Genomic DNA, 12,494 nt, shown 5'->3' with positions numbered 1-12,494 from the left:
AAGGTTGATGATGCTATACAATATTGAAAGCACCCTCCATGGTAAATCGCTGTACGTGTGCCGGTCAAACTTACCACCATGAATAATGAACAGTTTCGACGGTTGCTCTTCGATGCACCGCCTTCTTCAAAAAAAACATCCTCCAAGCCTCTCCAAAACAATGAAACCTCCGCCGACGGCGACCCCAAAGCTAGGGCATTGGGCTCAAGAATGCATTCAAGTATTCCCATGACACCGTACGTATAGATTTCGCACTGCCCACATGTACACCCCTGAGTTAAGAATGCGCAGCCGCTCCGTTACAGGTGTAAACTTTGCGCGGCAACTTGCCGAATATCGGCAAGAAAATCAACCGCCAGCCAAAAAATTCAAATCCTCCGCACCTAAGGGCACAAAATTCTCGGGAAAGTATACGGATCGCACGTTGCTGCGACAAAATGAGGAGGAGGTGGATACGGAGACCGGGAAAGATTCTCGCGGAAAGAGAGTTGAGGCTCTGGAGGAAATGGTTAAACTCGGCCAAATTGATACAGCTACGTTTGAGAAGCTTAAAAACGAAATCGGAATAGGAGGAGATGTTGAAAGCACCCATCTTGTTAAGGGCCTGGACTGGAAACTATTGCAAAAAGTAAAAGCAGGCGAAGATGTTGCCCCTCGTTCAGACACTGGGCCAGACGAACACCCCGAGGGTGAAGGAGATATCGGTGACGAATTCGAGCGAATTATGGAAGAGAGAGAGAAGGAAGCGGTAGCGATGGTGGAGAAGCAGGAAAGAGTGAAGAAAGGAAACATGGCACCCCCGCCTGGGAGGCTGTCAAGAGATGAAATTCTAAAGCAATTGAAAGCTAGTCGGGCTGCTGGGACTTCGATATCACTACCTCAAAATCCACCAATGTCGATTCTCGGAGATAGATTTAAGAAAATAGGTGCGAGTGATCAGAGAAAACGATGGGTTGAAACCGATGGTCGCGGCCGACGAAGGGAAGTACTAGTCGTGACCGACTCACAAGGAAAATCGAAGAGAAAAGTTCGTTGGTTAGACAAAGACGATGATAAAAAGGACCACCTCCTGACAGTAGATAAAGATGCACAGCCTCTGGGAATGGAAGTTCCCGCCGAGGTCCTGATGCGTGCCAATGCTATCTCAGAGCCAGAAGAAGAGGATGACATATTTGAGGGCGTTGGGGCTGACTACAACCCTCTAGCAGAAATTGAGGATGACGATTCATCATCAGACAGTGAAACAGAATTAGCAAAAACCTCGCAGAATATTCCTGAGCGAGAAATAACAGATCAAACGACTTCGAGTAACATAACGCAAGCATCTGGTCCTCGAAACTATTTTGATACAGGCACAACTAGCGAGACGGTTAAAAGCAACCCTCCCAATGGATTGTCTTCCGATCCCACCATTCTGGCAGCGTTAAAGCACGCAGCGAAAATTGGCCAACAAACTACCGAGCCTTCTGACGAGCAAGATGACGGAGAAGTGGACGGAGAAGCATTGCTACGGCGTAGGAAATTTCTAGAAAAGATTAGGCAGCGCGATCAGGAGGACGCGATGGACCTTGATCTTGGATTTGGAGAGAGTAGGTTTGGGGATGATGACGAGGATGAAGAGCTCTGGGATGAGCGCGGTACGGGGAATAAGAGGAAGCGTGGCCCAAAAAAGAGGAAAGGTAATAAGGATAGCGCCAGCGATGTGATGAGCGTGTTGCAAGGGAGGAAGAAGACGGCGGATAAGGCTTGATGGCATGAATTCCACGGCTCGCCGAACTGGACTACATAGAATGCCTCTTACGAGAATCGGGAGTCCGTTGTATCAAGCTCATACGTTATCCTCGCTGCTTTGGCAATTGGTTCCACCACATGCTGGGTGTATGTGTCTACAGTATGTCAATGCTGAGGGTAAAAAAAATTGATGATAGGGAGTGCGTGATTCGAACACGCGAATCTTTCGAAACTAGGGATCTGGCGACGCAACCAGGAGATTACATAAGCCTAAACCTAGCGCCATAACCACTCGGCCAACTCCCTGTCAAGGTGCTTAGATTGCCCAGAAAGTCATCAAGAGGGAGCTGTCTAGGAATGCCCCGTTGTTCCCGACTCCTGCGCTGTTCCACCAGTCGCTGTTAGCAGGAAGCCCGCCTGTGGACCTCGCACTCGTTGAACGGCTGCCCAACTGTACTCCTATTACGCGCAAAATGGACCGGCCGTGACTCCTCGGCGTGATGGAAGCCGGACGCATCGGGTTAGCGCAGCCCTAAAGTCTCGATCGAGCGATCCCCACCGCACGGCCAGCCGAGCATCGTCGTCTGTGCGCCACCCGCTCTCCAGCATAAACACTCTACAAGAAACACTCTACCAGAAACAACAGGCAAGACAGGACGTGAACCCCGGTGTTGGCGGGGCAGCAGCATGCTTGATCGGCGGGTTTCACGATCTCGCTAAAACCCTTGTGTTTTTCTGACAGCATGCCAGATGCCGTGGCACCCCGATACCTTTCCACGGTCCTTCAGTGGCGCCCCAAAACGTTCCGTTTGCCCAATCGCTGCGATGAAAGCCCTTCGCGCCGAGGAACGGCCAGAGTTTGCGGCGAGGCAGTTTTTTTTTCGTCTTTTCTTTTCTTTTGGCTTCAGGCACAAAAGTTAAACTAAATGTGAAACGAGGAATATCTGTGTGCCAATTATCGCTTGCACAATTATTTGGAAGCCGACCGGTGGCTGCCAAGTGGCCCCCATAGCTGCAAACCCCTTGATCCCGAGCCCTCCGTAATAACGTTCACGAAGCCAACCACGGATGAGTATTGGGAAACACACTCAGTCTGCAAGCGCCCAGCGACCTTCATGGGTTTTACAGCTAGGCGAGATACTCCCTTGTTTCCTTTTATAATAATGGGAAGTTTGAATCTTGCATTGCATGCCACTGGGCGGCAACATGATTAGTGACCCCTTGTCTTTGATCGAGTGCTCCGTGGTATTATTGACCAAGGCGTTCAGCCCTGGGGCAGACAGTGATCTGTGCTGAGAAACTGGCCGCTTCCGACCCGCTTCCGAGTGGCTCTCTCGTATGGGGCTGGTCGATTTCTTCTGGCCTCGTTTTACATAAAGTTACCGCCCAGCGAGAATGTTCTCCCCACTGGCTGGGCCATGTCTATTGTTCTGGATTCGCTGGCTTCCAAGAAGCCACTCCCCACTGTTGCAGGCGCTATCAGGCACAGAAATTTTGTTTTGTTCAGGTCTAAAAAGGGTGGTACTACTCCGTACTCCTTACTTCCCAGCTATAAGTACGGGCCGTCCCTCCTTCCCCTGGCCCTATAGCTACTGCTTCTCCAACGCTTCTGCCTTTTCTTTCGCCTCACCCACCCTTACACTCCTTTTAAGGCTTCCGATAATCTCGGCTGCCATTTAACACCCTCCTTTCCAGCTGTTCACTCCTTGACAGCCGTCCTCCTCTACCAAGCCTGTCATTCATTATCTCCCAGGTTGATACTGGTTGAGTTTTCATCGCTTCCTAGCAGATACCATTTCCAAAAGCAAATAGACGCCACACTCTCTCCCGCAAACATGTTTTTCAACGTTCCTATGGTGTTTGGCCTGTTGGCTACTGCCGTTCTCGCTGCACCTGCTCAGCAGCCTCGCTCCACTTCGTCTTCTTCTCCTTCGTCTGGCAAGCGAGGTCTTTGCTACAATGATCCCAAAGCCGTTGCTGCTTTCAAGGGCACGGCCGCCGACTCCTGGACTTACAACTGGGGATCTTCTCCAGATGGCGACGAAGGCTCTGACTACGTGCCCATGCTCTGGGGCCCCAAATTCTTCAACGGCTGGGAATCCACCTCACGCAAGGTTCTCTCCTCCGGTCGAAAGTTTGTTCTCGGCTTCAACGAACCAGATCACGGCGAGCAAGCATATATGTCTCCTCCATCTGCTGTCGATGCATTCAAAAAATACCTGACCCCACTTGCAAACAAGGTTAGCCTAGGGTCTCCGGCCGTTACTAATGGAGGAGGAGACATGGGCCTCACCTGGATGAGATCTTTCCTTGACACCTGTGGAAGTAACTGCGGAATTAACTTCCTTGCCGTGCACTGGTATAGTCCCGCCACTGAAATAGAAGGGTTTAAACAACATATGAATAAGGCTATCGACCTTGCCAAAAGCCATGGCATTGACCAAGTCTGGCTCACCGAGTTCCAAGGCCTCGGTGACGACCAGGCCCAGATCAACTTCCTCAAGGAGGCTCTGCCTTGGCTGGATGCTAACCCGGCTGTTGCCCGGTACTCCTACTTCATGGCTGACACTATGGTCTCTGGCGGTCAACTAAACGCTGTCGGTAAAGCCTACGTCGCCGCCTAAAAAGTTTTTTTTCTAGCCCTTTCAGTCGATTTTGAGAATAGATTGGGGGCATTTACATTTTTTGTTACTCTGATATGCCTTATAGGCTTCATGTACTCCGCATGTAAATAGAAATCTGAACTTCGGTGTACACCTTGCTTTTTTTTTGCGATATGTTTTAAATGCAAATACATTCTGGGCCTGATGATGTTAAATGAAGCAAACAAGATATGACTTATGTTATGAGATGTTCGTCCTAAAAATTGAAAATAGTATTGATTGACCGCAAAATATACCATACACCAAAAGTACTTCCTTATAAAGCACTTTTTATTCATATATACGTACTCCTAAAGTGAACAGGAAACATGAACCAAATATCGAACATCAAAGATCGTCTCATAAAATTCGTTAGTATTAGTTATAGCAAGAGTGTCAAAGTGTGGATGGTCGAATGGAAAGAAGACAATATTCGTTAGCCCATTTTTGAGTCACCATCCGCATCGATCTGTGGCGTGTTCGAGCTCTTAGGCTGATTCTCACATTCTAATATCGACATGCCATTCACTTGGGTTTGATCTGGGTCATGTTCATTGGGCTTTTGCTCCTGCACCTCTTGTTTTTCCTGCTGGACCTCCTCCTCCTTCTTCCCCTCCTGCTCTTCTTCTTCCTCCTCCCAAAGACGAATCGTCTTGTCCATTCCACAGCTCACGATGAGCCGCTTTCCATTGGAAGAACAGGCATCGACGCCTAATACAACGTCTGTATGCCCTTCAAGCCTTTGGAGAATTTTTTTACTAACAACGTCCCAGCACACGACCGCACCATCTTCACTTCCGCTGTATGCAAAAGCATTGAGCGGTCCACCCGGCGCATTATACGTGCCAAAGCCGCCAGATATGCTATATTGTTCATTTTTATGTCCTTGGTACGTCTTTATGCACCGGCCCTCAACATAGTTCCAAAGCCGGACACACCCATCCAGGCTCCACGCCAGCACAAACCTCCCATTCGGGGAGAATTTCACGCTGGTAACAGGAGGGTTGTCTTCGTGAACAAGCGTTCGTAAACATTGCCCCGTCGCGGAGTCCCATATTCGAATTAAGCCGTCGCTGGCGCAGGAAACGATTAATGTGCCATCGCGAATGAAATCGACGCCGGCGACAGGATCTGAGTGGGCTGGGAGAGACTGCATTACATGGGCGGAACGGACATCCCAGAGAAAGACGGCTTCGTCGTAAGAGCCGCTGACGAGCATGTTGCCTTTGGGGGAGAATGCGATAGAGTAGATATAGTTGTGGTGACCTAGGAAGGGCATTGGGTGTTGTTTCCCCTGTCATGACGCAAAGAATAGTTAAAATATATGCAAAAACCGCGAGAATTGGAAAGGGTAAAAATTCGTACTGTTAAAACATTCCAGAGTCTGATTGATTTGTCGTCAGAGCCTGAGGCAAGGAATGTTCCATCAGGGCTCCATGACAAGGTAGAAACGCCAGCAAGGTGGCCCTCAAACATGTGTATTAACCGGCCGGTGGAGGAATTCCAAACCCGTATCGTGGAGTCCGCAGCTAGAGAGTGATTAGAGCGCAATGATAGGGCAACGAAGCAAAAGGTGCTTTCTCACAGCAGCTAGCAATCATTGTCCCATCCGGAGAAAACTGGACAGCCGAAACCCCCCGCTGATGACCTCTCAGAACCAATTTTTCCCTATAATTCAGCTTTTCCGGCTTTGGCGGTGGTGGTGGTGGTGGTGGTGGTGGAGTAGGCGTCCGTACGCGAACGGGGGATTCGGCTTTTCCGTTGTCAGATTCGTCCTCGCTGCTGGCTCTTCTCTCGTTCTCCTCCTCCTCGTCACCCTCTCCCTCGGCGTCGCCCTTGTCTTCATCATCGTCCATGTCTTTCCAGAAGCCTCTCCCCGACGTGCTGCTTTTCTGGGACGTCGACCGCACTGCGGAATGAGCTCCACTCTGTCTGCGCCAGTATGCCTGATGGTCCACAGTCAATTCGTCCGGGCTTTCGGAGTCGCTGCGCATTTTTTCGCGGGGAGTCGCTTTGAAAGGCCGGGGTGATTGGTACGTCGTTTTCACCTGTTTCAGCCAGCTTGCTCTGCGCCGCTCGACATCGGAGTTCCCGCCCAGCTCGTCCGACGAGGAGTCCTGGGAGTGGCACCCGCGTTCGTCGAGACGTCGTCGCTTTGGGGGGTGTGCGTCCTGGGCCATGGTATCGAGCGATGCTGGCTTCCCCGCGGGTCAAGAGGCGAAACAAACTCCGCCGGATCGCCTCTTGCAACCGGGTTGGTGTCTCCTCGCGTGCCGCAAGGGCTTGTCGCGATGAGATGCAGTGGCAGAGCTCGGGCCAATCACAGTACGCCGTGCAGGGCGGTGGACACGGGCAGTATACCCCCTTTACCTTGTTTCAGCTTCACGGCGCGTTTCGTGAGCGGCCACACACCTATCGGCCCGGTATTCTCGCCGCCTTCTCTCTGTCTGTTGCAGGAATGTTCTCTTCCTACGCTGACGATGATATACCCCGGAGAATAAATATTCTGTCACTTAATTGCTGGGGCCTCAAATTTATCTCGAAACACCGCCGAGAACGACTTCTAGAAATTGGAAAACGGCTGGCAAGTCTCGACTATCCCCCTGAAATTGTTGGTTTGCAGGAATGTTGGACGCAGGAAGACTATAATAATATTCGCAAAGAAACTAGACACATTCTTCCTTATGGGAAATTCTATTTTAGTGGGGTGTTTGGAGGAGGACTTGCGATTCTGTCGAAATGGCCAATCGAGGAGAGCAGTATGTTCGCATATCCGCTGAACGGCAGGCCCACGGCCTTTTTCAGAGGTGATTGGTTTGTTGGTAAGGGAGTTGCTTGCGCAAGGATACGAATCGGACCGGAACCGAAGGACATCGCTGCGGTTTTTTGCACCCATCTTCACGCACCCTACGAAAGAGAGCCACACGACTCGTACATTTGTCATAGAACGGCACAGGCGTGGGAGATTGCAAAGCTCATGCGAGCCGCGGCGGAGAAGGGACATCTGGTTATTGGCTTGGGAGATTTTAACATGCTACCTTTATCCCTTGCCCACCGCCTCATTACTACACATGCACCGGTTGAGGATGTATGGAGATATCTGCATCCCGATTCATCGATAGGTGCAGCCGTCGATCAAGTTGAGATGGCTCGCGGGAAACCCATTCCCTCGGCAGATTACAACCTCAGCGAGAATGGCGCCACATGCGATGGGCCATTCAACACGTGGCGTTGGGATAAAGCAAAACAGAAGCGATTACTGAAAGACGATCACATTGAAGTAGATGGCAGGCTGCCTGACCCCCTTGGGAAAAGATTGGATTATATTTTTGTCGGAGACGGAGGGGCCCATTCGCAAAGCTCTGCGTCTTGTCCTTCCACACTCTCTTCGACTCCATTATCTCATTGGAAATGGACCATTGAGTCCACCCGCCTGGGCATGACGGAACGCCACCCAACTCTTCGTTGTTCGCTAAGTGACCATTTTTCCGTAGAGGCGGTAATATCGCGCGATATTCCAGAGGCAGAAACATCGTCCCAAGACGAAGGAGCACCGTTTCTTCCTATTCAAAAGCAGGAAGCGCCGTACCCCCAGACCTCCTCAGTGTCGGCGACTTTGAACCCTAGCTCAGCAAAACTCCCCAAACCTGTTACGCCTGCGGCGTCCACTGCAGACATGTACGACGAAATTTTAAAAATGATACATACGTACAAACTCCGTGAGCGTTTTCAACGCCGGATGCGCCTGGGCCACTTCTGCGCCTCCCTTTGTGTTGCGATTTGTTGTTTGGTTGGAATTTGGTGGTCCGCGCGCGCATATGTGTCGTTTATATTGTGCCTACTGAGTACACTGAGCTTGACAGCCGGGGTTATTGATGGCTTGATTGGTGGACTGTTTGTAAGTAGTGAGTTGAGGGCCTTGAAAGAATTTGAATGGGAGGTTATAAATGCGAAAAAATTAGCGCTAGGAATGGGATTGGATATTGAACAGGACCTGGGCTAGAAAGGGTAGCTGTCGTACATTTTGCTAGCTATATAGTTTTATAATTACCCTCCTTTCTGTCCCAACTTTCATTCGCCTCTGGGCTTCTTCCACTCATTTTAGAAAATACCATGACCTTAGGTGGCATGTAGTTACATGAACTTGTCCACTGTTACTCAACATGAAAGGTCCTTCTATCAAATCATGACCAGACACCACCAGCGATTCCGCCAGGCATCTTCCGATATGGGACGAGCAACGGCGGTCTCTAAGGAGAACGGGCCGGGGACGTATTGTTCCCCTGTAGGCGATACCGGATTTCGAATCTAGGAGTCTCAATGATATCCCAATCGTTTGCATCCTTCTCATCTCCGTTGATTCTCAACGCACGAGCACGCAAAAAGTAAAGGCCTTCCGGCACACGCTTCCCATTGTTTAGCCTACCATTAAAATGACTACTGAGGGTATCGAGAAAGTTTCTTTCTTGAAACCTTTGTGGAAAGTGCTCGACGGAGCCGATTACCCCACTCGTAGAATCATTTGCTGACGCGGTGTGATTGCTTGCCAACACAACTTTGAAATCGAAGAGAGGAGTTCCCATGGACATCCACCAGGCAAATGTAGGGCAAATGTCTGTGTCGCCATCTGGTGTATTAGAGGGGCTGAGATAGAAAACTTGTCCCTCTTTGACGGGGGGTCCAGTTGCGCCGGTGTGGAGATAATTTCTTTTGGGATGAGTACTATCGAGAACAGGAGCATCTCGCATCACCCCAGCAGCCCCAAGATAGGGAACAACAAGCGGCCCTTCTGTGCTATTGAGCGTCACATAGCCACTGTACAGAGGAATTCTGGATTTTTCCAACCCTTCAGGAAGTTTAGCGCTCACCTTTATGGTGACATTTTGACCTGGAGAGACGGTGACGGTGGAATGAGAAAAAGTGAGCGTCGCAAAAACAGGCACCATTTGAATGTCGGGGACGTTTGGGGGGGTGGAAGAATTATCATTTAGTGAATACACTGTCTGGGTAGGCACATGCCCAATCTTGTAGGTTATGGGAGACGTGCCAGTATTTAAGATAGAAAGCGAAACATATTTCGGCATGTGTTTTGTATCATTGAAGTGGATGTTGTAAGGCTTGATTATTGTCATAGTATTGAGGGCTCGGTAGGCATCAACGAGACCCGACCCTTGCTTTATTGCTGGGCTCAGATATGGTTGGATATTGTCCCCATCAAAATGAGGCAGTTGGTGTGAAGTAGTACTGAGCAGTGAATTGATGGCGGCAGGAGAAAGTGTTCCCCGTGCTTCCATAAGAAGTGCAACAATACCAGCAAGATATGGGGTAGCCATAGAAGTACCGCTATCGGTCCTATAGCCACCAATTTTGCGAGGAACTGTCGAAAAGATGTATTCTCCAGGTGCAAGGACTGTGGGAAGGAAGCGCAAAGAATTCGACGGACCCCACTGTGAAGAGTATGTGACTGCCCTTGGATAGGGGGGGTGCCTCTGAACATGAAACAGTGGAGGCGATGAAGACCAGCTTGTCATAGTGATATTCACAGGCCCAGTTGCTAAGACGGACTTCAGAGCATCGCCGAAAGATTTGGGCAGAAATGCAATGCCATGAATGGTACTGTTGGCTGGCCGAGAAATATCATTACCGCTATCTTCAAGATCACGGACAGTGATTTCGACGTTATCATCGTTATTGTATACGATAACGTTTTCCGCTTTCCGGGCTGAAAGGTTGATGATTTGTTCTTGAATGTTGCATTTGCTCCTCGCAATCAATACGGTCTTACCAGAAAGGCTGATGTTGGATGGTAGAGGATTGCAGGCATCAGGGCCGATCATCGTGAGACCATACGTTCCATTGCGGAAGTCGGCTCTTCTGTTCCAGCCAAACTCCCCCTTTTTGCCATCTGAGGTAGTATAAAATCCGGTAGCAAGAAGAGCTGGTATTTCAGTATTATGGACAGAGCCAACTCCAATGCTGTCAAGCCCACCCAGATTATGGTTTGTGAGGTAGGCACCATTAACACCGTTATTCCCGGCTGCGAAGAGACATACGACACCTTTTTCCGTTAATCTCTCCACAAGGAGTGCGACGGGCCCTAGTAGTCAAGTCAGCCATGATCAATTACTCGACAAGCCAAAAGTAAAAATGACAGGAATCGTATGTATGTATCCATGCGTGAATATATGGACATACCGTAGCTCCAACCCGAGACGGCGCCAATTGAAGCTGTAATAATATTCACCCCATGTTCAAATGCGTCCAGTAATGCATGAACAACGACGTCTCCCAGGAAATGCGGTGGCTCTGGACGCTCTGTAAGAATGCGGTAATGGCCCAAGGTCACGCCAGGGGCAATTCCAGTGAAATTAAAAGGGTTTTTCTGAGCAGCGATAATTCCCGTGACATGGGTTCCTGAAGTAAACTGTGTCAGCTATCGCTGGAAGAAGTAAAGTTGACCTTACATACCATGATAACCAGTTGATTCAAGGGGAGTGGTTTGGTTATAAATGTAGTCGCGTCCAAAGGAGATAAGACAGCCCTTTCCAAAACACCCACCAAGAGCAGGGTGTTTATAATCGACGCCACCGTCCAGAACAGCGACTGTTATGCCCTTCCCAGTGTACCCTAGCTTCCGAAGGCGGTCCACACCTGTAATCTTATGCCAGGGCTCCTCAACATACTGTTCAGGGCTGGCCTCAGAGCTACGTTTAGAGCGGCCGTGAGGTACAAAGCGTCTTGGTTCCAGATTTGGTGGTGCCGTTACTGTATCAGCGTGAATAGGAAATATGTTTTTCACAGCTGGCATGGCAGAGATCTTTGCAACGGCGGCCTCGACATTTTTTTTGTCGTCAAGGACGAAAGAAAGCCCTCTGTAAATAGACGACGTATATTCAAAACGTCGGGTCAACGAAAGTTTTTCTTTCGACTTAACTTCTGCGATGAAGTCGTCGGCAGTCTATACCAGTCAGCAGATACTCTCAGGGGTACGTTAAATCGGGCAAGCTACGATTTTGATATTATCTTTAAATTCGACAATATATGCGCCCTTGACCTGAGAGGCGGTTTCACGAGAGAATGCAAGGGAGCGTGGTATCAACAACCCTAGCACCAGTGCTAGATAACTTTGTAGCACCACCATGGAGGCTGATTTGCAGAACAACAGCCTTAACACCGACTTTTTCAAATGAAGCTAATCCGGAGTCCATCCCGGAAACATGGAGTATATATACCCCATAAAAGCAGCCTGGCCTACAGAGTAATTTAAATCCGAATAAAAAACTACCATGGCCTGGGGGAAAATTCATAAACTGAAATCAATGCAAATGACCTGTGAGAGCAGGTGATTGGGCAGGCGGATATAATCAAAGCCTGTGGGTGCATCACTGTCAATACTCATTAGCACATGAAAAATAATACGGAGTATTAGGGTGTATAAACAACAGGGAACAAAGGATGACGCGTTTATTATTATTACCCGGTTGCTACTCAAGATCCACTAAACTCTATTTCGTTTAATTAAGCATGACAGCTTCTACTCCGTATTTTTTGCCGGTTTACTCCAAGCTTACAGATATGACATGTACATTGATAGTTTCCAATCTCGTGGTATTGTATATTGCGGGATGTCATAGGATAAAAGGAGGCTTCTGAGTATTAAGACTATAACAAAGCCATTGTGACTAATATATTATGTATTGAGCTACAAAGTAAAGTAATTAATGACAGTCAACCAGCGTTGCACTCACAACCTTAGTAGACAGACCCCAGGGCTCCGTACGTAGGCAGGAAATCTACACAGCACATTCCTTCTTGCGCTGATCGAAAACCTCCAATGCAACTTCGGCAGCCTTGACCCCGCTTAGCATCATCGCAGAAAAGATAGGACCCATACGGTGCCAGCCATCAATCTCACTAAGTTCCATTCCACCAATAATCAAACCTTTGGTGACTTCACGGGTATTTTTGACAATGGCCTCTTCGGCCGAATTCATGTCCAAGCCCCGCATGCCGCCTAGTTTCTCGACCGCGGACATAGAAACAAGGCGCTTAGCACAGAAGGCCCCAAACGGTCCATCATGGCCAGTGGTGCTAATAATCACGGGAGCATTGATGGTGTTA

The 12,494-nt window shown here is 49.2% G+C and overlaps 5 protein-coding genes and 1 non-coding gene across 6 annotated transcripts; 3 read left to right on the top strand and 3 right to left on the bottom strand.

Annotated features, from left to right (window-relative positions):
* Positions 1–283: 283 nt before the first annotated feature.
* On the top strand, positions 284–1,750 carry LOZ57_004759 (uncharacterized protein; the record flags this gene model as incomplete). The annotated part of the gene is made up of 1 exon (XM_049253799.1): positions 284–1,750. The coding sequence occupies one exon, from the start codon at positions 284–286 to the stop codon at positions 1,748–1,750; it is 1,467 nt and encodes a 488-aa protein (XP_049107111.1).
* A 175-nt stretch (positions 1,751–1,925) lies between these two features.
* Positions 1,926–2,037, bottom strand: LOZ57_004758. The gene has a single exon. It is a non-coding gene; the product is annotated as a tRNA-Leu (tRNA).
* Positions 2,038–3,566: 1,529 nt separating this feature from the next.
* LOZ57_004757 (uncharacterized protein) lies at positions 3,567–4,355 on the top strand (the record flags this gene model as incomplete). Its single annotated transcript, XM_049253798.1, has 1 exon — positions 3,567–4,355. The coding sequence occupies one exon, from the start codon at positions 3,567–3,569 to the stop codon at positions 4,353–4,355; it is 789 nt and encodes a 262-aa protein (XP_049107110.1).
* A 454-nt stretch (positions 4,356–4,809) lies between these two features.
* On the bottom strand, positions 4,810–6,553 carry SWD3 (WD domain protein; the record flags this gene model as incomplete). The annotated part of the gene is made up of 3 exons (XM_049253797.1): positions 4,810–5,667; positions 5,739–5,902; positions 5,959–6,553. The coding sequence occupies 3 exons, from the start codon at positions 6,551–6,553 to the stop codon at positions 4,810–4,812; spliced, it is 1,617 nt and encodes a 538-aa protein (XP_049107109.1).
* Positions 6,554–6,831: 278 nt separating this feature from the next.
* On the top strand, positions 6,832–8,376 carry ISC1 (phospholipase C type enzyme; the record flags this gene model as incomplete). Its single annotated transcript, XM_049253796.1, has 1 exon — positions 6,832–8,376. One exon carries the CDS (start codon positions 6,832–6,834, stop codon positions 8,374–8,376), a length of 1,545 nt encoding a protein of 514 aa, XP_049107108.1.
* Positions 8,377–8,623: 247 nt separating this feature from the next.
* LOZ57_004754 (uncharacterized protein) lies at positions 8,624–11,514 on the bottom strand (the record flags this gene model as incomplete). Its single annotated transcript, XM_049253795.1, has 4 exons — positions 8,624–10,470; positions 10,569–10,787; positions 10,842–11,331; positions 11,383–11,514. 4 exons carry the CDS (start codon positions 11,512–11,514, stop codon positions 8,624–8,626), a joined length of 2,688 nt encoding a protein of 895 aa, XP_049107107.1.
* Between the last annotated feature and the right edge of the window lie 980 nt (positions 11,515–12,494).

Source organism: Ophidiomyces ophidiicola, assembly GCF_022830035.1.
Source record: "Ophidiomyces ophidiicola strain CBS 122913 chromosome Unknown scaffold_21, whole genome shotgun sequence".
Taxonomy (NCBI): domain Eukaryota; kingdom Fungi; phylum Ascomycota; class Eurotiomycetes; order Onygenales; family Onygenaceae; genus Ophidiomyces; species Ophidiomyces ophidiicola.
The sequence above is the reverse complement of the archived record's forward strand: the minus strand, read 5'-3'. Positions and strand labels throughout refer to the sequence as shown.